Below are 22,199 nucleotides of genomic sequence, written 5' to 3'. Positions count from 1 at the left end.
GATTGTAAGATGGCTGGTCCTACAAAGACCACTCTGGAGGCCCCTGGTTTCCATCAGACTTGCAGACCCCAGGTAACGACTCTACTGTGTGAACTGTGCAGCTTGGCCATGTTGCTCAGCCTCCCCAGTGTGGGGTGTTTCTGTTGTAAAGTGGGTCAGAGCACACAGAAGGCGGCGTTCAAGGATCCAGCCACTAGTTTAGCCCCGGGGAGGGGGTCCCGCTAATCAGGGCCCGGTGGCTGAGAGTGAGGCCAGAGTTGCTGCTGCCGCTGTTGTGTTTCCAGGAAGTCTTCCCTGGCCGCCTCGGGCCCAGGTGGGCAGTGTTGGCCGGTAGCTTCATCCCAGGTGGCGTCTTTGTCTTAAAGATACTTATTTTGTGATCTGAGTATTTTTTTCTCTTCTCTTTTTTGTGTCGTAGGAACCCAGGTATTCAGCGGTCAGAGTAACTTCAGAGTCACTACCTTGAAATTTCATCCGAAAGACCACAACCTTTTTGTGTGTGGGGGCTTCAGCTCTGAGGTCAAAGCCTGGGATGTGAGGGCCGGCAAGGTAAGCCTGTCTTCTTCTCCTGGCCTTCCCTCGGAGAGCCTACCATGGTGATTTTAATGGCTGGGGGCAGGTCCACACCTCCAGCTAGGATGCTTCAGATGGATTAAATACCACTACTTTTTAATCAGTGCTAAGCATAATTTTTAGATGTTTTGAAAAACAATTTTGAGTGGTTAGACTATTAAAACATCATCGGTGCCATTCTGTACAGCATAGTACCAACGATATTTATTGAACAGCTACTATGTGCAAATGCTTCCAGATAATGTAAAATGAATGAGCCTCAAGGGAATTAACGTGTGATACAGATAACTGATGCGGATGAGTGTGTGTGTGTGTGTGTGTGAATGTGAATGCGGGCGAGAGAGGGAGGGAAGCAGGGAGGGGCCAGCATTCAGAGGCAGGGAGTGCTTTCAGCTTGCTGTGAGGAAGGCTTCTTTGAGGAGACTGTGTTCCTTTTGGGGCTTAAAGGCTGCTCACCATCAGTCCCACAGGGTAGTGATCTCCACTGCCATCCTGCACACAGCCTGCTGCTCCTGTCGCCTTCACCAACCTAATAAGGGCAACCCTATCCCTTCTAGTCGTTCGGGCCAGAACCATCAGAATCACCCTGTCTCTGCTCTTTCTGTACCCCTAAACCCAACCTGCCAGGAGATCCGGTCATGAGTCTGGATTAAGCTGCTATGGCCTCCCACTGGTATCCTTGTAGAGGCGTTCTATCTGGTGTCTCTTCCCCCCTATGCCCCTTGCAGTTTGTTCTCAACAACTGGAGGCCAGAGTGGTCTGTGACAGTGTATGCCCAATGTGTTGCCTGTCTGCTCAGAGCCCTCAGGTTTAGGTCTTACAGTGAAAGCCAGTGTCCCTGCTGTGGCCCACTAGGCCTGCATGATCTTCTCATCCCCACTAGCTTCCTTGCCTTTCCTAGAACACACCAGCACATTCCAGCCTCAGGGCCTTTGCACTTGCTGCTCCTTTTGCCTGGAATGTTTTTCTCCCAGTGTTCTGCTGGAGGCTCATGCCCTCCCTCCTGCAGGGTTCTACTCAAATGCCACTTCTCCAGGGAGGCCATCCTTGACCACCATGCCAGCTGCCCCCCGGCGTTCAGTAGTCTCCTTTGTACTTATCATCACCTGGTTTTACATGTTCATTTATTTGCCTGTCTCTTTCCATCTATATATATATCAGTGGGTCTCAACCTTCCTAATGCTGCGGCCCTTTAATACAGTTCCTCATGTTGTGGTGACCCCCAATTTCATTGTTACAAATTGAACATAATTAAAGCATAGTGATGAATCACAAAAACAATATGTAATTATATATGTGTTTTCCGATGATCTTAGACGACCCCTGTGAAAGGGTCGTTCGACCCCAAAGGGGTCGCGACCCACAGGTTGAGAACCGCTGATATATATAAAAGGCTAAGTGCCCATCCGACCTGTAGCCATGATGTGCACTGACCACCAGGGAGCAGACGCTCAACACAGGAGCTGTCATGACGCACACTGGCCATTTAAAAATAAACGGCACCAAGGACCTGGCGCTGACAAACCAACACTTGGTTTCCCCCAAGTGGGACACAGGCCCTGCCACCACCCCGGAGTGACACCTCACCAAATCACAGCCAATGCTGCCAAGACTCCGTGGTGCAAAATGCGGCCCACAGCCCAGCGCAGCCCAGAAACGGTCGCTGTGGGCACCAGGTAATGACATCGCATAGCAATGCCCAGCTTCCTCTCCCTAGCGACTAACCTCCTTAGAGTTTCTTCAGCCCAGGAACATCACTTGCTTTATAGCCAGGTGTAAACATTTTACACTTTAACCAAATGTTTGTGAAGCGTTTTCACATGCCTCATCTCATTTGATCCTGGAGTAGGTAGATAGAAGACTCGGTGGAATCCTATTTTCTTTTCATTAGCTGGAAAATGGAGATTTAGAAAGTTTAGAAACTTGACCAGACTGAAAATGACTTCAGGTTTTCTCACTGCACAGAATATAGTCAAACACTGCTGCAGTTAAATATTTTACCCTTTGTTCTCCCTGCGTGATCTACAATAATAATCTGCTTCGTGTTGATATTTACTGCTGTGTTGCTGACAATTACCTGAAAGAGAATTTGGGGTGCTTCACTGGGCTGGAAAAAGTTTAGCTACATCAGAAAGCAGGTCTAATTAAGCAAGTTTATTCTATATCTATCAAAGGCTAAGTTGACTCGCACATGCATGATACATATAAAGCTCTCGCTGTCGCCAATCGCACACGTGTGTTTCGATCTGTCATTGTCTAGTGTGAGTTTGGTTGACACTTCTATTATAGAGAAAGGGCGAATAGCGATATTAAAATATTTCTTCTAATTAATTTCCTTTCAATGTGCACGAATCCATGCACCGGGACACCAGTGAGAACATACGATCCTCCAAGGCAGGGAGTTTTGTCTGTTTTGTTTGTTGCTGACTTCTAGCTTCTAGAACAGTGCCTGGCATATAGCAGGCATGCAACAAATCTTGGTTGCCTGAGTGAATGAATGAGGGAGGAAGGCAGTCATGCCGAGCGTACAGTACAGGAAGTGGTAATATGAAATGTGGGCAGGGACTAGTGACCGGCTCACCTTGACTGGGCATGGGCTCCGGGCAGTGGGACAGGCCCAGAAAGAGGCTGTCAGTGCTGTGGGTCTTGGTTTGGATTAGCAGAGGGGAGCTGTGGGAGGCTTGTGAGGAGGGTGCCGGGATCAGGGCTGAGGAGGATTCATGGAGGGGTGAGGAAAAGCACGGACTGACTGGGGGCTCGACACAGTCAGGAGGGTTTGTATTCAGGATCTGAGAAGTACTGCCCTGGTCTGAAGAAGGCACACAGCCCCTAGGGTTGAACTGGACTTTGAAAGAAGAAGGCGCAGAATGTCAGTGTCCCAGCCTGAAGGGCTCCAGCCTGCTGCACCTGCACCCAAAGGTCCCACCTGAAGGCTGCCCCGGATAGGTGTAGCCCCCAAGCAGGCGTGTGTTAGCAGAGGCTCGTGCAGGTGGCCGGGGTGGAGGGAGGTGAGACAGCGCCCCCAGGGCCAGGCATCTGAAGGCATCTTGCTTAAAGTACTTCACAGGTCGGAGAGTTAGTGCACAGACAGATGTACTCTTTTTTTTCTTTCTTTTTTTATTTATTCATTTTTTATTGTTGACAGTATTACAGAGACCCCCCTTTCCCTCCCGTTGCCCCTCTCCCCCCAATCCCTGCCTCACCCAGGCCTTCACTGCACTATTGTATGTGTCCACGGGCTATGCATATATGCATGTAAGTTCTTTAAGCTAATCTCCCCCCTCCCCCTTGTCTCTGAGATGTGTCGGTCTGTTCCATGCATCCATGTCTCTGGATCTATTTTGTTCGTTAGATTCCACATATACATGAGATTATGTGATATTTGTGCTTCTCTGACTGGCTTATTTCACTTAGCATAATACTCTCCAGGTCAATCCATGCTGCTACAAAGGGTAAGAAATTCTGCTTTTTAAAAAAATTTATTTATTTTTTTAATTTATATTTTATTGATTTTTTACAGAGAGGAGGGGAGAGAGATAGAGAGTTAGAAACATCGATGAGAGAGAAACATCGATCAGCTGCCTCCTGCACATCTCCCACTGGGGATGCGCCCGCAACCCAGATACATGCCCTTGACCGGAATCGAACCTGGGACCCCTCAGTCCGCAAGCCGATGCTCTATCCACTGAGCCAAACCGGTTTCGGCAGAAATTCTGCTTTTTTACTGCTGCAAAGTATTCCGTGGTATAAATGTACCATGGCATTTTTATCCACTTATCTGCTGATGGGCACTTGGGCTGTTTCCAGATCTTAAATAATGTAAATTGTGCTGCTGTGAACATAGGGGTGCATATAGTCTTTCTAATTGAGTTTTGGGACTCAGGATATATTTCCAGAAGTGTGATTGCTAGGTCAAACTGTGGTTCCTTATTTAATTTTTGGGCAACTCCATACTGTTTTCCACAGTGGCTACACCAGTCTGCATTCCCCCAGCAGCAGATGTACTCTTTCAGATAAAAAAGTCATGCAGGCGCCCCTGTGCCGGTTCAGCAGCTTCCTCCTGAGGCTGGAGTGCTCAGCCCACCGCTGACTGGGCTCTGGACGCCGCCCCACCGCTCAGGCCACCCCGTAGGTGGGAACCACCACCAACCGAAGAAATAAGGTTGACAGAAAATAGTTTCTAAAAAAAAAAAAATGTGTTTTGTTTTTTTTAAATCACACTTTTTTTTTTTTTAAAACAAAGAAACTCTTTTTACAAAAATATTTTGGAAAGAGAGAAGAGTTATCCATAAAGGAGTGGACAGCCCTCGCTGGTTTGACTCAGTGGATAGAGTGTCGGCTTGTGGACCAAAGGGTCCTGGGTTCAAGTCCGGTCAAGGGCATGTCCTTGGTTGCAGGCTCCTCCCTGGCCCGGGCCCTGGTCGGGCTCGGGTAGGAGGCAACCAGTCAATGTGCTTCTCTCACATCGATGTTTCTCTCTGTCTTTCCCTCTCTCTTCTACTCTCCCTAAAAATCAATGGAAAAATATCCTTGGGTGAGGGTTAACAAAGAAAAACAAAAAGAAGTGGACACAGTGGTATTTTAGAAAAATACTAGAACACTTAAGTTTGGGAAAATACGGGATGAATGAAAGAAAGCACCGGAAAGAGCGGTGGAGTTGGAATCTCTTGGCCACATGATCTCCGGATTCCCCAGCCCCTGCCGAGGGCCCTGTTCCTTGAAGGTGCCCTCCCTGCTTCTAGCCTTAAAAACCGAACATATAAGAAATTGCTCACCACGGACGCCATCTGATTGAAGAGTTTGTTACAAATATCAGATTTTCTCCTGGGGCTGAGGCCAGCTGACACGGTCTGAAAATGCTGGGGGAGAAACAATTCGAAGCATAGGTTGCTGTGACTGGTACTGGCATGTTTCAAGTCTCTCCCAGGCTAATAATACGGGTAGAGGGATGTGCAGTGTTTGTTTCTACTCCCTTCTTACCAGCAATCCGACTGCCTCTGCCCCCCTGCCCGGTCACTGGGCCCGGCTCCATTTGCACCAGCCAGGCTTCAGGAACAGCTCTTTCCTGCTTCAGTTGTTCCCTCTGGCAGGTGTTATGAGAGCCTCACCTGGACTCTGCAGGAGGAAGGGAGGGGACAGGCACTGGCTCCTCCCAGCTGGGTGGCTCCCTGCCCAGTGTGCTGGGCGCTGTCCCAGGTGCTGAACGCCTGGCTCTCTCTGGCCAGCGCAGGAACCTGGAGGGCCCAGCCAGCCATTGGGCTTTTTCTGACTGGAAACTAATTGAAGGTGGAAGCAGGAGGGACACAGATCTCAGCTTAAAACCAAGTCATGCTTCTCCTTTAAAATAAGATAGAAAGCCCTGTTTTGTTGTAAAAGCAATACGTGATTATATGGGGGGAAAAAGGAGGGAAATGAGGGAAGAGTTGGTGGAACTAGCCAAAGGTAAACTTAGTAATTTTTGATATTTTCTTTCCCTCCTGTGTGGGGTTTTTTGAGAAAACATTGTTCAGTCTTATTTTTATACATTAACATTATTTTATATGTTGCTTTTCTCAGAGCATTGTAAGGGTTTTCCTTGTTATCACAAATGCCTGCAGGATTTTTGTTAAGTCCCTTTGACCCAGCATGCTGACCGGCTCCTTGCCTCATCCCTGGCTCAGAGCAGTGTCTGACATAGCAAGCCCTCGATGAATATGGATCGAATGAGTCAATTCCACATGGTTTAGCTTACTAAACAGTTTCCCTAAGTTGGATGTTTAGGATGCCCTCCTTTCCCATTTAAAAGTAATTGATCTAAAGAGGGAGGTCAGAGGTCAGCAAACAACAGCCTGGGGCTAAATCTGGCCCACCACCTATTTTTATAAATAAAGTTTTATTGGAACACAGTCACACTCATTCATTTATGTATCGCCTGTGGCTGCTTTTATGCTACAGAGACGGAATTGAGTAGTTGCAACAGAGACCACATGGCCCACAAAGCCAAAAGTATTTACAACCTGTCGGACCTCTGCTATGCATAGATCTGGCTGTGACATCTGTCACCCTGTTGATCGTTGGGACTAATTGCCCTGATCTGGCTGACAGGGTGGGAGTCTCTGTGTCCCCGCCCCTGTTATGAGCATCCTTGCAGGAACCATGTGCTCAGAGAATGTCTTTTCCAGAGAACTATTCTCCAGTCAAGGGTCTGAGGTGTTTCTTGTTACCACCTCCAAACATCTGTGCGGCTGGAGATGCATGAGGCTAGCAGCTCTGGGAAATCTATGCCCGGTCCACATTATTGTACACTAGGGGCCCGGTGCATGAAATTCGTGCACAGGGGGTGGGTCCCTTAGCCCAAACTGCACCCTTTCCAATCTGGGAGCCTCAGGGGAGCCCTCTCCAATCTGGGAGTTTCTGTCTGTCTTTGCAATTATATGAGCGAATTGTCTGAGACCCCAACCCAGTTTGGTTTGGTGCTCACAGAATAATAGATGTCTTTTTTTTTTTACTTTGCTCCATTGGTGGAGATTTCCTAGAAGTTGCAGGATATCTTTTAATTTTTCCTCGACACACTGACTTTACTTATGTCTCTCACCTTTGCTTTCCCTCTATCCCCCACCCGCAACAGTAACTTGCTCCAGGCTCACTCTGCTCTAGTGTCTAGGAGATCCCACAACGCCTTCTCTCCCGCTCTCCACCCTCTCTCCTGCTCTGCCAAGCCCCCCAAGCTGCCCGCTCTCTGTCTGCTCTCCCGCTCTGCCAAGCCCCCCAAGCCGCCTGCTCTCCCGCCCCACCCCCAGCTGCTCGGCGCCTGCGTGTGCGTGTGCTGCCCACAGGCCTGCCATCTTTGTCGGGTTAATTTGTATACTCACTCCTGATTGGCTGTGGGTGTTGCGGAGGGATGGTCAATTTACATATTTGTCTATTATTAGTATAGATTCCTCTGTAAGACATCTATTTGCATGTATAGTGGTTTCCATATTGGGGGCTTATTTCCTTAAGCTTGGGTCCCAGAACTCAATTGCTGGGTTAAAGCAACCAGCATGTTCAAGGTTAGGGGTAGGTTTTGGGCCAGAGTGGCGGCATCCTGGGTAGGTGCTCCCACCCCTGGAGCGTGACCACAGGTCTGGGGTCTCAGAGAACCAAGTCTGAGGAGGAGCTGGAACACATAACCTTGAAGCTACTTTCAGTCCTACAATGATTCCTTAAGTTTAGCCGCGTGATGAGTGTTGGGATTCTGGACTCCTCTGGTCCAGCCCAGTTCATTATGGCAAATGGGCTTCTTGGCTCCCCTTCTTCTCGTCTTGGCCCATCTCTCTCTGCCTAATCACATTCCTCATTACTGCCAAGTGCTGGGCTCCCCCTCCGGCAGGTTGGCAGGATGTGCTCCGCCCAAGCCAGCTGACCATGCTCACCCGGAGCTGGCTCAGTGCCACCCATACAGAAGTTCCTGACTCTTCTCCCTTGAACTTGAGTGTTGACTGAAACCCAAGATGTCTGGACCTGACCTTCATGTCACTGTGGGGGTCCCTTGCTCCAGCAGCTCTCCTGGCCTCCAGTGTTACTGGCTGGGCTACAGGACACCTGGGCTCACATTCTCCCCATACCATTCGCTCAGCGTGGGGGATTGTGGACAAATCCCTTAGGCTAAAGCCTGGGTTAGTCGCAGTTTCCCCGCTGGTATAGTAGAGAGGTGGTGAGGTGGTCTCTATAGCGGAGTTTCTCAGACTTGCACCTGGGGCTCTTGTTAGGATGCAGATTCTGCTTCGGCAGATCTGGGGCAGAGATGGTGTCTCAGCCAGCTCAGGCTGCTGTAACCAAATTCCACAGATGCGGGGGCGGCGGGGGGGGGGTTGACACAGAAATTTATTTCTGGAGGCTGAAAGGTCAAGAGCAAGGGGCCAGCATGGTCAGGTGAGGGCTCTCTTCCTGGCTTGTGGACGGCCACCTTCTTGCTGTGTCCTCACATGGTGGAGAGAGAGAGCTCTGGTCTCTTCATCCCCTTACAATGCACCAGTCCCATCATGGGCCTCCACCCTTGTGACCTCATGTAACCTAATCCCATTGGGGGTTAGGGCTTTAACATATGGATTTGGAGGGGGGGTGGGGCACAAACATCCAGTCCAGCATTTCTGACTAGCTCCCAGGAGATGCAGAGGCAGACAGCCCATGGACCACACTGAGAAGCCAGGGCCCAGAGGGCCTCTGAACATAGAGGTCCCCTGCTCCTCCCCTGTGAGTGCCCTCAGCCTTTGTCCTGGCTGACCTGCAGCACCTGGGACCTACCTTAGTGACAGCTACTGAACTTCTTACTTTACCATGAGCTCCTGTATCCAGCAGGTGTTCATGTACTAGTACAGCCACCCGTGTGGGGACTGGGTCTATGCCCAGCATCTCCCACAGGGCCTGGACCAGAGCATGTGCTCAGGGGGCAATCTTGGGTGAAGTGATGGGGTCAGCTGCCCCACCCACTGTGGTGGAGCCTTGCAGATGCACCCACCTGCCCACAGCTCAGGGGCAGTGGCCACCCTGGGATCTAAGGCTAGCTGTGGTCCAGCTGAAACTGGTCATTCCAGAAGTGTGGATAGAGGCAGAGGACTCAGGAGATCCTGCATCGGGCGAGGTATGGTGTGGTGGTCTCAACACTGCAGTTTGCGGCCAAGTCTGAGGTCTCGTGCTCCCCATGTTTGTAGATGACAGAGCTGCTAGCCTCAGGCATCTCCAGCCGCATAGGGCCGGGCTATGTGCCCAGCTGGAGCTGCAGGGATGCAGAAGTGTAAGCTGTGGGCCCAGCTCTCTGGGCCACTAGTACTGTGGGGAATGCTGAGGCACTCACTTCCAAGTTCACTTTAAGATGACTGTGGAGTTGGAGCCAAGTTAAGGATAGGAGCTAAAAAAAAAAAAATTTCTCCCTTGTATTGGGAATCAGATTTGTAGAAAACTACAGCGGCTTAAAATCGACCCTTTTCGCAAGACTAAGTTATGGAACCCCAACTCAGCAGACACCTCACAGTTGAGCAGGGCCGAGCCCTGGAAATCAGAGCAGCTCTGGGAAATCTAGGGCACGTGGCCCCGGGCTGGGGCTCGGCCTCTTCCCCAGTCCTTCCTCCCGTCCGTAGGTGCTGGCCAGCGAGTCTCGGAGCACAGCGCCTCTGCTCCCCGGAAGAGCAGCAGGTGCGCTCCGCCAGGCGGGCCTCTAGGGTGCCCGCCCATTGCTCGGGAGAAATCCACACGAGAAAATCGGCTCACAGGCCAGCTCACTTTCGGTCCCATGCTGGTTTGACATGAATCATCGCTATTTCATGCTTGTTCAACGTCTTTCCCGCCCTCTCTCTTCCCTTTCTGCCGTGACTTCCACATCTTTTTTTTAAAAAATATATTTTATTGATTTTTTACAGAGAGGAAGGGAGAGGGATAGAGAGTTAGAAACATCGATCAGTTGCCTCTTGCACACCCCGCACTAGGGATGTGCCCGCAACCAAGGTACATGCCCTTGACCGGAATCGAACCTGGGGACCCTTGAGTCCACAGGCCAACGCTCTATCCATTGAGCCAAACTGGTCAGGGCATGACTTCCAGATCTTGAGTTAGTTTCTTGACCTCCTTTGGATCATGTCCCAGACCCCCTGCAGGTGTGTGTCTCGATGTGCAGGTTGGCAGTGGGGGCCACTGGCTCGCCCTCTCCTCAGCTCCGAGTCACAGCCCCTCATGTGGTTTCCCAGCAGAATGTAAATGCCCTGAGGTCAGGGGTTTGCCTCATTTGCTGCTGGATCCCCAGTGCCTACCAAAGCAGGAGGGGAGATCTTGCATGCATGACTAACAGACATAATCAAGACTGGTTTCTAAAATCCCAAGCAATGGGCTCACCCAGGTGAAGCAGAACCCAAGTCACCATTTATTCCTGTGTCATCTCACGCCCCTGCTGTGGGCATCCTTCTGTGGGCATCCTTCCGTGGGTGGCAGTGATGGGAGCTGGTAAAGCCACCCATGGTGGCTGGCCTTAGCACAGAGGTCAGGCCCACCTGGGGGCAGCAGAGGTACCTCTCAGGAGATTTTGATGGACAAACAGAGTTGTGAACCACAGCCCTGGGCCTCGGTTTGGGTGTCGTGGTGCGAGTCCCGCGTGGTGTTTTGGAGGGTTTCTCTCTGTGGGGTGAGGGCACCCTTAAATTTGCATTCCCGAGATGCTGGCTGTGTCTGGGAGACTCAGTGCCTTCGCTCACGACTCTCAGCACCATCAGTTTTCATGGCATTGTAGGCAGGTTGCTTATTTGCCCTAATGAGGTTTTGATTACTTTCCATTTGTCTCTTTCATCGGTTTTATATTAAAAAGCCTTTTTATTTGGACCCTGTACTTTCTGCAGTTCTAAGTTTTGCCTCAGACCAAAGTTTTTATGCAGATGAGAGTGGGAGACTAACAGGGGCAGAGAGACGGGGGAAGGGCACCAGAGAGCCTAGCGCAGAACGCCTTGTGCTTTGGGCTGTTCCTTCTCTGGGCTGCTGTTGCCCCACGGTCCCGCGGCGCTAGGGCTCAGAACTGATCGAGGTGGCATGTACTGGGCGCTCAGCACCTGCCAGCCTCTGTTTTGAGCTCATTGGCTGCACAGCAGTGCCGGGAGGGGTGCCAGGCGCTGCCATCACCCCATTCCACTGGCAGGGCGCCCAAGGTTGAGAGAGGTCCTGGCAGCCAGCACACGGCTGGTTGGTAGTTGGGTGAGACCTGAACCAGGAGGCTTGATGCCCACGCTCTGTGTTTTGTTCCTGGGGAGACCTGTACTGGGCAGCGTTCAAGTTCAGGGATTCATCCAGCCCTGCAGTGCAGCTCGGGGCCCGTGTCCAGAGCCCAGCTGTGAACGGGATACCGGGGTCCCTGCAGCTGCAGGCCTGGAACCGTAACCCCAGCACCGTGTGAGGGCATCTCTGTCCCCTCAGGGGCACGGAAACCGGCCCTGAAAGGTCCAGCGCTCGGCACAGGTGTGGGCTTGGGTGTGAACCCATCTCTTTTTCTAAATCCTCCCTCTCCACCTGCAGGAAGAGGACACTGTGCATGTATTGATGTCACAGACATTTTCTGAGCCACCCCCAGACACCAGCATTGTCCCAGGGCACAGGTGACAAAATCCAGGTAGGCAGCCTTGCCCTGCAGGAGCTCACGCTCAGTGAGGGGCTGCGGGAGACCCACATTCCTTTGGTGTCTGATGCACCTGCCAGTCTCTGGCTTCCCTCACAGGCGGCTGGCCAGTCTGCGTGTGTCTCCTGGGTCGTCCAAACTTGTGGGCAGAGCTGGGAGGTGGTTCTCGGAGTCCGGATCCTGATGACGGCCGCCCAGCCCAGCCCTCCTCTTCAGCCCCCGCTGCAGCGCTTTCTCGGTCACCAGCAGCTCCCCCTTAAGACCTGCCGGGGGGCTCAGCTCGGTGTGGACAATGGGAGACCCATGGCACTCGGGGCCATATCCTAAGTCCTACATTAACACCCCACTTGATAACTTCGGTTTTTCAAAATGCAGTAGCGCATACCAGAAAATATAAAGCAGACTAGAATGACTATATAAATGCAGAATTGACATAATGCTCATTTGAGTCCTTTATCATACCTTTTGCCTTGAAAATAAGCTGTTAGTTACACCGAAACCTCCCCTTGAGATTTTTAAGAAATTTCATGTTATTATTGAAATTGACTTACCTTTTTACCTCAAAACTTTTTAAGTTTGCCATAGCTAATAGCATTCAAAAAATCATGGGTTTGATGCCCTAGTTATCTTTTGTCTCGAATACTTACTGAATCTTTTTGATGACAGCTTTGTTGAGATGTAATGCACATAGCGTACAGTGCACTCATGGGAAATGCACAGTTCCTTGGTTTTTAGTGTATTTAGTTATGCGGCCATTATCACAGTCAATCCAGAACATGTTCATCACCTCAGAAAGGAACTCGTGCCCTTTAGAGGGCCCCCCGGCTCCCCCCCGCATGCTGCTCCCCCCCCCACTCAGCAACCACTAATCTACTTCCTGTCTCTGTGGATTTGCCCGTCCCTGGCATTTTCTTTTCTTTCTTTTTTTTTAAAAAAATATATTTTGTTGATTTTTTACAGAGAGGAAGGGAGAGGGATACAGAGTTTGAAACATCGATGAGAGAGAAACATCGATCAGCTGCCTCCTGCACACCCCCTCCTGAGGATGTGCCCGCAACCAAGGTACATGCCCTTGACCGGAATCGAACCTGGGACCCTTCAATCCGCAGGCCGAAGCTCTATCCACTGAGCCAAACCGGTTAGGGCCCTGGCATTTTCTAGAAACCGTGTTCTCGGGGCCCATCCGTGCTATAGCCGGTGTCAGGACTTCATTCCCTCTCACACCCGAGTGACTCTCCATTGTGTGGATAGACCACATTTTATTTATCCACTCACTGCTTGATGGACATTTGTGTTTAAATTTTTGGCTGCTATAAATCATGCTGCTACGAACGTTTGTGTACAGGTTTTCGTGTGGACATGTTTTCATTTCTCTCAGGCTCTGCCTCCGAGGGAACTTGCTGGACCATATGGTAGCGCAATGGGCAGCCCGGAGGAGCCGCCAGACGGTGGCTGCGCCATTTACATGCCCACCAGCAGTGCCCGAGGGTTCCAATTGCTGTGTCCTCGCCAACACGTGTTGTCGGTCTTCCGGCTAATCCCGTCCCTGCGGGCGTGAAGTGGTAGCTCTGTGGTTTGAAGTGGGTTGGAAGTGGTCTCCGCGAGGGTTCACACAGGACTCTGCAGACTGTATTTCTTCACAAATGAGCGTTGGTGGTTGGTGCCCCTTAAGGAATTGGTTCATTTCATCTAAGTTATCACATTTATATACATACACTTGCTCATCATATTCCTTTATTATCCTTTTGGTGATTTTAGGTTCTCTCTCTTTTATTCCTGTGTTGTCTTCTTCTTCTTTTGTTTTTCTCAGTGTGGCTAGAGATTTAGCAATCTTATGGGTCATGTCCATGAAACATTGATTTTTCTCCATTTTTTTTCTGTTGTTTTTTCCCCCCTGACTTCTTCAGGTGGCAAGTTAGAGTGTTGATTTGAAATCTTTTTTAATGTCGGCATTTGATTTCGATACACTTTCCTTCAAGCTCACATCCCACACATTTTGATGTGTTTTATTTAAATTTTCATTCAACCCAAAAATATTTTCTAATTTTCTTTTTATTTATTCTTTGATGTAGGGGTTATTTAGAAATATATTGTTTAGTTTCTGAACGTGTAAGGATTTCCCAAATATCTTTCTGTTATTAATTTCTAGTTTAATTCTGTTATGGTCAGTCAGGGCACATGCCCAGGTTGCGGGCTCCATCCCCAGTAGGGGGCGTGCAGGAGGCAGCCAGTTGATGATTCTCTCTCGTCATTGATGTTTCTATTTCTTTCTCCCTCTCTCTGAAATAAAAAAAACACACACAAAGCATATTAATTCTGTTGTGGTCAGACCTGTTCCCTGCGCTCTGGGAGGGCTGCGTATTTCGCTGGTGTTGGGTGAAGCGCTCTATAGGTCACAGTGGGCCAAGTCAGTTGATGATGTTGTCCAGTTTGTTCCTGTACATCTTGCTCATTTCTTGTCTACTTGTTCTTTCAGTTATTGGCAGAGGAGTGTTCAAGCCTGCAGCTGTAATTGCGGAATGGTGTGTTTCTCTGTTCGTTCTGTCATTTTTTGCTTTATGGATTTTGAAGCTGCCACCAGAGCTCCACGGGGGGCCTGCTCTGAGGTCAAAGCTGTTAGAGAAAAGAAGGAAAAAAAGACAGAAAACAAAATTGAAAATAAAATAGCAGCTCATCTCTGGGCCGGTCACTTCTCCCAGTTCTGACCTCTCCTCCCAGTCAATAAGCTTTGTCGACTGTGAGAGTTCTCGGGGAATTGCTTTTTGTCTTGTCCGGAGTTTTAGTTGTAATCAGCGGGGAGAGGGGCTGGAGGGGCCCAGGTGGGTTTTGAACGTATTTTCTCTTGGCCGTGACTTTCCCCTCTTCCTGGCCAGGTGGCGCTTGTCCTGCAGGCCTCTACCGCTGCCTCCTCTGCAGAGCTTCCCCCGAGTCCCCCTGGGGTGGGGTCCCCGTGCCCCTCAGGCTTGGTGTTAGCTGCCTGCCAAGTGTCAGCTCCCACTGGAGTGTGAGCTGCATAGGGGCTGGGGACACGGTGGGCTTCCCAGCCTGGCGCCCCCGCCTGGCATGGCCGTCGCGGGGTCCGTGGCTCAGTGGTGCTTCTTGACTCGGTGACCGTACCCGCCTCGGCGAGCCCGTGGCGCAGCTCTGTGGAGGCTTTATGGCTCTAGAACGTGGGTGCAGTCCACATTCACGCCCCCACATGGATCCCCAGTTACAGGGGAGTTGGCGGCTGTGCTGATTGAAGCACGGGGCTGCGTGTGTACCCTGTGGGCGGGCAGACTCTCCCAGCAGCCGCAGCCTTTTCCCTCTCCTCTGAAGGAAGACTGCCTGGTGCTCGTTAGCGGGTCCGGCACGACGCTGAGGAAGGTGACGGACGTGTGAGAAGAAACCGCGCCATGCGTCCTGTAATTAGGCAGTGCTGAGTGGTCCCTCACGCGGCATTCAGAGAGGACACGAGGGTGACATCTCCCATCACCCTCTGAGGCTCTTCTTACAACAGGCACATCTCTCAGTTTTTAATTATAATCATTCACTTAAACATGTTCTTTAGAAAGTTCTGGTTCTCCGGCTCGCCCCATTCATTTATTCATCGAACGATTGCCGAGCGAGCACCTGCCACCTATGACATCATTCTAGTTTGCAGGATTCAAAGAAACTCCAGGACAGGCCTCGTTTCTGACCAAGCCAGAAACCGTGGTGGCGGCTTTCAGATAGCCCTCTCTCGGCACCCCAGCCCCCGCGGCCCGTCCTGGGCCAGCACACGAGGCTGTGCAGGTTGTCCATGGCACACAGCACCGGCCTCGGGGTGCCTGGGCTGCCCTGCTGCTGGCATGGTGGTCTCCACTGGAAGGAGTGTGTTGCTAATATGAACCAGGGTGCCCCCTCCCCTTCTGCCTGCTGCTCTGCTGATGAATGTCACTCCTTCTCCATCCCCAAGCCTCCCTCAGGTCTGCTTCTCACCGTCCCCTGAGGTGCCATCCTGCCCCGAGCCCGCCCCAAGCCCTCCCTGCAGCCACTGCCTCCCAGGACAGGGATGGGGATGGACAGGAAGAGGACGTCGCACCTGTGCAGACACCTGTCTGCCATGAGTGGGTGTTACTCTGAAGAATAAAAAAGTAGCTAAATTATTAGCCAAAGGAGATGGAGGGAGAGGCGTTTGCAAAGGGGCAGCCAGAGACCTTAGGAGGAGAGCTGGTCCAGGGCTGGGAGGGGCCAGGGGAGAGCGTGCTGTGGGAGGGCGGTCCCTGGTGGACTTGGATGTCAAAGACCTGGACACCCTAGTGCTTGCTCCCCAGACACCCGTTCTGATCACAAAGTGCTCTGTGCAGGCCCCAGGGGGAGGAACATGGAGACTCCTGAGGAGGCTAACCCATCAGTGTCAACCCAGCTGTACCCAGCACGGATAGCGGGTGTCCTAGGGCAGTCTCACAGCATCCGTTTCCTGTGTTGTTAAAACGTTTTGGGTGCTATCATGTTTTAAAATCCTCACCCAAGGATATGTTTTTGTCGATTATAGAGAGAGGAAGGGAGAGAGAGAAAGAGAGAAAAAACATCGATGTGAGAAACATCGATTGGTTGCCTCCTGTACGCGCCACGACTGGGGATCGAACCCACAACCTTTTGGTTTACAGGATGACGCTCCAACCTGCTGAGCCACCAGCCAGGGCATCAGTGATATAATATTTTAAATCATTGCCCATTATACTTTTCACCAGTTCTCTCTTATTGGGCATTTGCATGTTTCCATGTTCCCCTTATTACACACCGAGGCGGACATCTCTGCGCATCGAGTCCTAGAAGCAGAATTGACCCCACGGTCTGCAAGGTTTTAGGTCTAGAAGCCTCTGCCCACTTCCCCCCGGAAGGGAGCACAGTTCACCGTGGGGACGGGCTGGGTGTCAGTGCTTGTGTTCAGCACAGGTGAGGCTTGTGCATGCTCACCTGGCGGGGGGGCGGGGGGAAGACTGGAGAGAGGGCAGCTGAGGAGCGGGGGGCTAGAGAGGGGCCGCCTCCTGAGGATGCAGGAAGTGGGCTGGGGCCGGGCAGCCAGCCAGGGAAGCCTGCTTCCCCCAGGGCCCGTCTTGGCCATGGACTAGGTCTTGGTATGGAGTCCGCTGTGCTCTGGATCACCTTCCCTCAGCCCCAGAGATCAGCCCGGCAGCCCAGGCCAGCACCTCGCTCCCCAGGCGGCAGTCAGCGTGTGTGGCAGGCCTGGCGGGCATCGCAGGGTGCGGAGTTATGTGGGATAACGACAGTGGGTAGGGTGCCAGATGTCCTTGAGATTCCGGGGGAGGGGCCTACATGCCCAGTAGAGTACAGGCATTGGGAAATGAGGTACCCACGTGGGAGTGGGTGATTCTGAGGGTACGATCCGGAGGAGCATCTCAGAAAAGGGGCCTCTTGGCGGGGGGCGGGCTAGAAGGGGTCAATGGGGAAGAAAAGTGGTCACATTGTAATACTTTCAACAATAAAGGTTAAAAAAAAGAAAAGGGGCCTCTTCCTCTCATAGCTCCGTCAGTGTGGGGCACCCCATCCATCTCCCCTAAACGCACCCCCTGGGTGTGCCGCCGGTCGGGACTCTGGCAGTGGGAGTGAAGCAGGTGGCCCTGCCACCACACAAGGCAGGCAGCACGTGCTTGTTCCCAGGTGAGACCAGGACAGGGAGGGGCCCCCGAGAGAGCCCAGTGGCAGGTGCCGGGCGCTGGCTCCGGGTCCTGTGCTCTCACCCTTTCCCTCTGCTGCCCGGCCCTGGCCAGGACCTAAGGAGCTGGGGCTGCAGCCTGCCAGGCCCCACCCAGGGGGTTCCTGGGCCCGGCCGCTGTGCTCTGGGCAGATGCCACAGCCGCAGCTTGCCCTCACCCTCTGATCCGGATCCAATGGGTGAGCTCCCACCGGCCTGTGTGGCGCTCATGGGAGCGATCACAGGAGGGGCCTTGGTGTCATAGTGGTTCGCTCTCTTTCCCCTCAGTCCTGCTGCGCCTCTCAGTGGTTCTGCGTTTGCTGGTCCCCAGGAGGAGGCCCTGCCCCGGCTCTCCTCTTCTGCCCGGGGACTGGCTGCCTAGGAGACAGCACAGCTCCTCTCCACCTCTTTCCTCTTCTGGTGGCCGGAGGCGGTGAGATCTGCCCCGGTTTAGGAGGGTGGAAAGCAGGGGAGGGGTGATGGACAGATGGAGGTGTGCTGGGCACAGGGCATTCCCGTGGTCCCCTGCCCTAGGTCAGTGCACTGTGAAGTGACCTTTGTTGGTCCCTGTGCATCGTTAGCGAGAGAGACCCCTCCCGCAGTGCCCTGGTTACAGCTGCTGCACCAGACCTGGTGTTGGGCGGCGGGGACCCCACTGGCCCAGGCAGGTGAGCCGCACACCCTCATCCCTCTTGTCCCAGAGTAGCCTGAGCTCTCTGGAGGGTCAGGCCCAGCGAAAGGTGCTCAGATGCCCTGCACAGCACCAGCTGGGACTGCAGAGCCGGGCGCCCGGGAGGACGGCTGCATTGTTGGAACCCGATTTTATTCAGGCTCCATTATAAAGTGAGGAAAACAAATTTTTCACTTGAGAGGATCAGTACCGTAGATACGCGTGTAATTGACTGTTTCTGCTTTCCTTCCCCTCCCTCGCGTTCTGCATCTGTAATTTAAAATTTCACAGTTTTTAACGTGATGGCTTCTCTGTGGGCATGTTCAAATTCGCTTCGGATTCAGCAAGCACTAATTGAGCAGCTACTCTCCGCCTCTGGCTGTGCGGGAGGGAGGGCCAGGCTGCAGTGTCGCTGGCCTGCACTGGGTGTCCCGCTGCCTCTGCCTCCGGCCAGCGCTGTGATTCCGGGCGGGCCGTCTGCACAGTCGGCTGGCAATCCTGACCCCCAGGTTGTGAGGATTCGGCGAGGTCACATGTGAGGCACCTAGCCAGGTGCATGGCACAGTAGGTGTTCGGTCATGCTACCTGCCACCTTATTCGCAGATGATGATCCTTACAGCGTCAGACTCCATGAGCTTGTTCGTGGTAGTTGGCAGTCATGAGCTGTCTTCAGTTCTGCTAAACGCTGAGGGGAGCCTGGCCGATGTGGCCCAGAGGTTAAGTGTCCACCCATGAGCCAAGAGGTCACCACATCAGTTCCTGGTCAGGGCACAGGCCTGGGTTGGGAGTTTGATCCCAAGTAGGGGGTGTGTAGGAGGCAGCCAATCAATGACTTTTCTCTCATCTTTTATGTTTCTATCTCTCCCTCTCCATTCCTCCCTCTCTCTCTCTCTCTCTCTCTCTCTCTCTCTCTCTCATACAAACAAAAAAAACCATAGCCTTTAAAAATAATAAAACATTAAAAAAACCCCACAAAACTGAGCGGAGATCTTACCTTTCCACCAGACAGGCAGTGCGCCTGACCAAACCTCAGGGCCTGCTTTCGGCTGAAGAGGTTCTCTAGCCCCGTAGGTAACACGGTCCTCAGGTGGTTGGAGGCTTGGATATACATTCCCGTGCCTTTGATTAATTTACAAGACAGAAATGAAGTAATTTCTGCCTAGTAAGTATGGATGCTCAAAATGTGGGGGAAGAACGTAGAGTGGGACTTAAGGAAAGCTATAGTGGGAACCCTAACCCAAACCCCCTAACATTAATCCTAACTCATAACCTGAACCCTAACCCCTAACTCTGATCCTAACGACTAACCCTAATCCTAACATTAACTCTAACCCTAACCTCTAACCCCTAACCCTAATCCCTAACCTTAACCCTAACCCTAACCTTAACCCTAACCCTAACTATAACCCTAGCCCTAACCCCTAACCCTAACCCTAACTCCTAACCTTAACCCTAACCCCTAACTCTAACCCTAATACTAACCCTAACCCTAACCCCTAACTCTAACTCTAACTCTAACTCTAACTCTAACCCTAACTCCTAACCTTAACCCTAACCTCTAACTCGAACCCTAACCTCTAACCCTAACCCTAACCTTAACCCTAACCACTAACCCTAACCCCTAACCCTAAACCCTAACCCCTAACCCTAACCTTAACCCTAACCCTAACCCTAACCCTAACCCTAACCCTAACCCCTATTCCCAGGAGCCCCAGGAACTGGAGATTCTGTAGTTCCTAAAAACAGCCAGTAAATACAGGAAGGTGGCAATGCAGGATCCATCCAGGAGTGGCTGGTGGGGGTGGGGAGAGGCCTCCTGGGTTCAGGGGCTCCTGAGGAGTGAGGCAATGTTGGCCTCTTCTCTCCAGCTGTCCCCTCCATGTCCCCCACCCCTGGCCAGCTCTGGGGCTGCCTGTGGAGACCACACAGGAAGGCTGTCCGTGGGGTATGTTCTGCTTCTGCCTCAGGCACAACCCGAGGAGCGAGGAGTGGGAGGTGCAGGGAGAGGCCTCTGCACTGGCCCTGCCGTCCCACACAGCTCTGGCCATCGGAGGAGTTTCACAAACCTGCTCTCTGCTTCTCCACCCCTCCTGGGGAAAAGGCCCCCCACACTCAGTGGCCCCATTCTCTGGGCCTCAGTTTCCCCATCTGTCAGGAAGGGGCTGCACATGCTCGGAGTGGTCGGCTCTCTCTCCTGGGGTCCCCAGTGGCTTGAAGCTGCTGGGTTGAGACTGATTTATCAGGACGTCCTGCAAACACTATTGAATACCTGCTGGGTAGCAAGGGGCCATGGGGTGGAGGAGAATGAGGCTCATCTTGCCCTGAGGCCTGGGGTCACATGTACATGGAGGAAACAGTATTGGCCAGTGTGATGGGAGCTTCCATGGAGGTGGGGTGAAAGGACCACGGGGGAAGGAACCGATGAGTCTGCTCGGCACTTTGGGGACTTGGCAGAGGGTTTTGAAGGATGCATAGGAGTTTTCTAGGCAGCAAGTTAGGGGAGGGCATTTTAGGCATAAGGAATGCAGAAAAGCACAGGCATGAAGGGTTTGACAGGTGAGGGAATGGTGAGGGGTCTGTGTGGCCGGAGTGCACACGGTGTGTGTGTGTGTGTGTGTGTGTGTGTGTGTGTGGAGAGGAGGGTCAGGAAATAAGGTTAGCCTGGCTATGACTGTAGGGCCTCCACCCTGGCCATGTTTAGGTTGTGGCCCAGAGCTGAACACCCCAAGGGGGCTTTAGCCACAAGGAGCCCTCCCCAGGCCTGGAGACAGACACCCAGTGCTCCTGACGATGGTGGCTTTCAGGAAGGCCTGGCGCCAAGGCGGGGCCTCCGAGAGCCCTTCCAGCTCATCAGTCACACCCCAGTGTCAGAGGGAGGGATCCTCCCCCAGCATCTGGTTATTAAAGCGCCATCTTTAAGCCTCATTAAGGAGTGTTAAATGCTAATGAATTTAGAGAGGGGCGTCTTGGGGCCTGTTTCCTTGGAAACGTTTGCGAGCAGGTGCTTTATAATGAGCTGCACCTATTTTAAAAGGGAGCCACAAGGCCCACTTTGATAGGCTGGGTCTCAGATGCTGATGGGTGAGTGTGAACAAAGCCGGCGGAGGCCAGTGGAGATGCTTTGTGCTCTCAGAAACATCATTCTCTGGTGGTTTCTATAGAAACCGCTGGCACCTAGGGAGGAGGGCTGCTGAGTTCCCGTCTCATTTACACAGCGCAGCCCCAGCCTCTGACGGGCGGGCCGGTTTCCCGAGGAAACGGGACAGGTGTGTGTCTCGGCAGCTGTAATTGTGTTCAGTTCTATCTGCTCCGTCCCTACGGCTCGATTCCACCCGGTCCCCACTCTGCTGCTGCTCCCGGGCCGGGCTGACGGCAGGAACGCACATTTGTGCAGCTCCTTCCTCCCACAGAAAACTTTAAAGAAACTTTTCTTATTGGAAAAACTTAAATATATTCCAAAATCGAGAGACTACTTGATGAACCTCCCTGTAACTTGATGAAGCACCCGTTTCATCAGTTATCAACTGACGGCCACGCGCCTTTTATCTGTGATCCTACCCATTTTCCCAGCACACTCCTCCCTTCCCCCTCCCTGCTGGATCTTTGTGAAGCCAGTCCCAGAATTAGGCAATTATTTCATTGGTACATACTTTTGTTTCTTTAAAAGATAAGCACTTAAAACGTATTGTAAGACCATTGTCACTTCTACCAATTTAACAGTAACTCCTAATATCCTCAAATATCCAGTCCACGTTCTAATTTCCCCGATACCTTGTAATCTTAAACTTGTTAAACAGAATTAACTTGTTCACATCAGGATCCAAACATGTGGTTGATAAGTCTCTTAAGTCCTGTTTATTCCGTAGGTTTCTCTCCTTATTTGTTTTCCTTGTAACTTATTTATTGGGGAATAAGTCGATGGTTTGCCCTTTGTTCCCCCTGTGGTGTCATTGAACACATCCTCTGGTCCCGGCATGTCTTATAAACGGGAAGTTATGTGCATGCAGATCGCCAGGGACCTGGTGCTCCGACTCTAATTCCGACTCAGTGGGTCTGGAGAAGACACAGTCCCAATAAGCTCCCAGGTAACGCCAACGGTGCTAGTCCGGGGGGCGGGGAGCTGGGGCACTTTCTCTTTTTTCTTTTCTTTTCTTTTCTTTTCTTTT

General features: G+C 51.9%; 1 protein-coding gene across 8 annotated transcripts in view; it reads left to right on the top strand.

Moving 5' to 3' along the window:
- Positions 1 to 22,199, top strand: part of WDR25 (WD repeat domain 25) — a 137,223-nt gene that overhangs the window by 89,293 nt on the left and 25,731 nt on the right. For all 8 annotated transcript variants that reach the window (XM_005877874.2, XM_014549063.1, XM_014549065.1 and 5 more), the window contains one exon: positions 419 to 549. In XM_005877874.2, the coding sequence (XP_005877936.2) occupies positions 419 to 549 (131 nt within the window). The remainder of the gene's footprint in view (positions 1 to 418; positions 550 to 22,199) is intronic.

Source organism: Myotis brandtii, unplaced genomic scaffold (genome assembly GCF_000412655.1).
Source record: "Myotis brandtii unplaced genomic scaffold, ASM41265v1 scaffold535, whole genome shotgun sequence".
NCBI lineage: Eukaryota > Metazoa > Chordata > Mammalia > Chiroptera > Vespertilionidae > Myotis > Myotis brandtii.
Note: the sequence above shows the minus strand (reverse complement) of the source record. Positions and strands in the feature narration are given on the sequence as shown.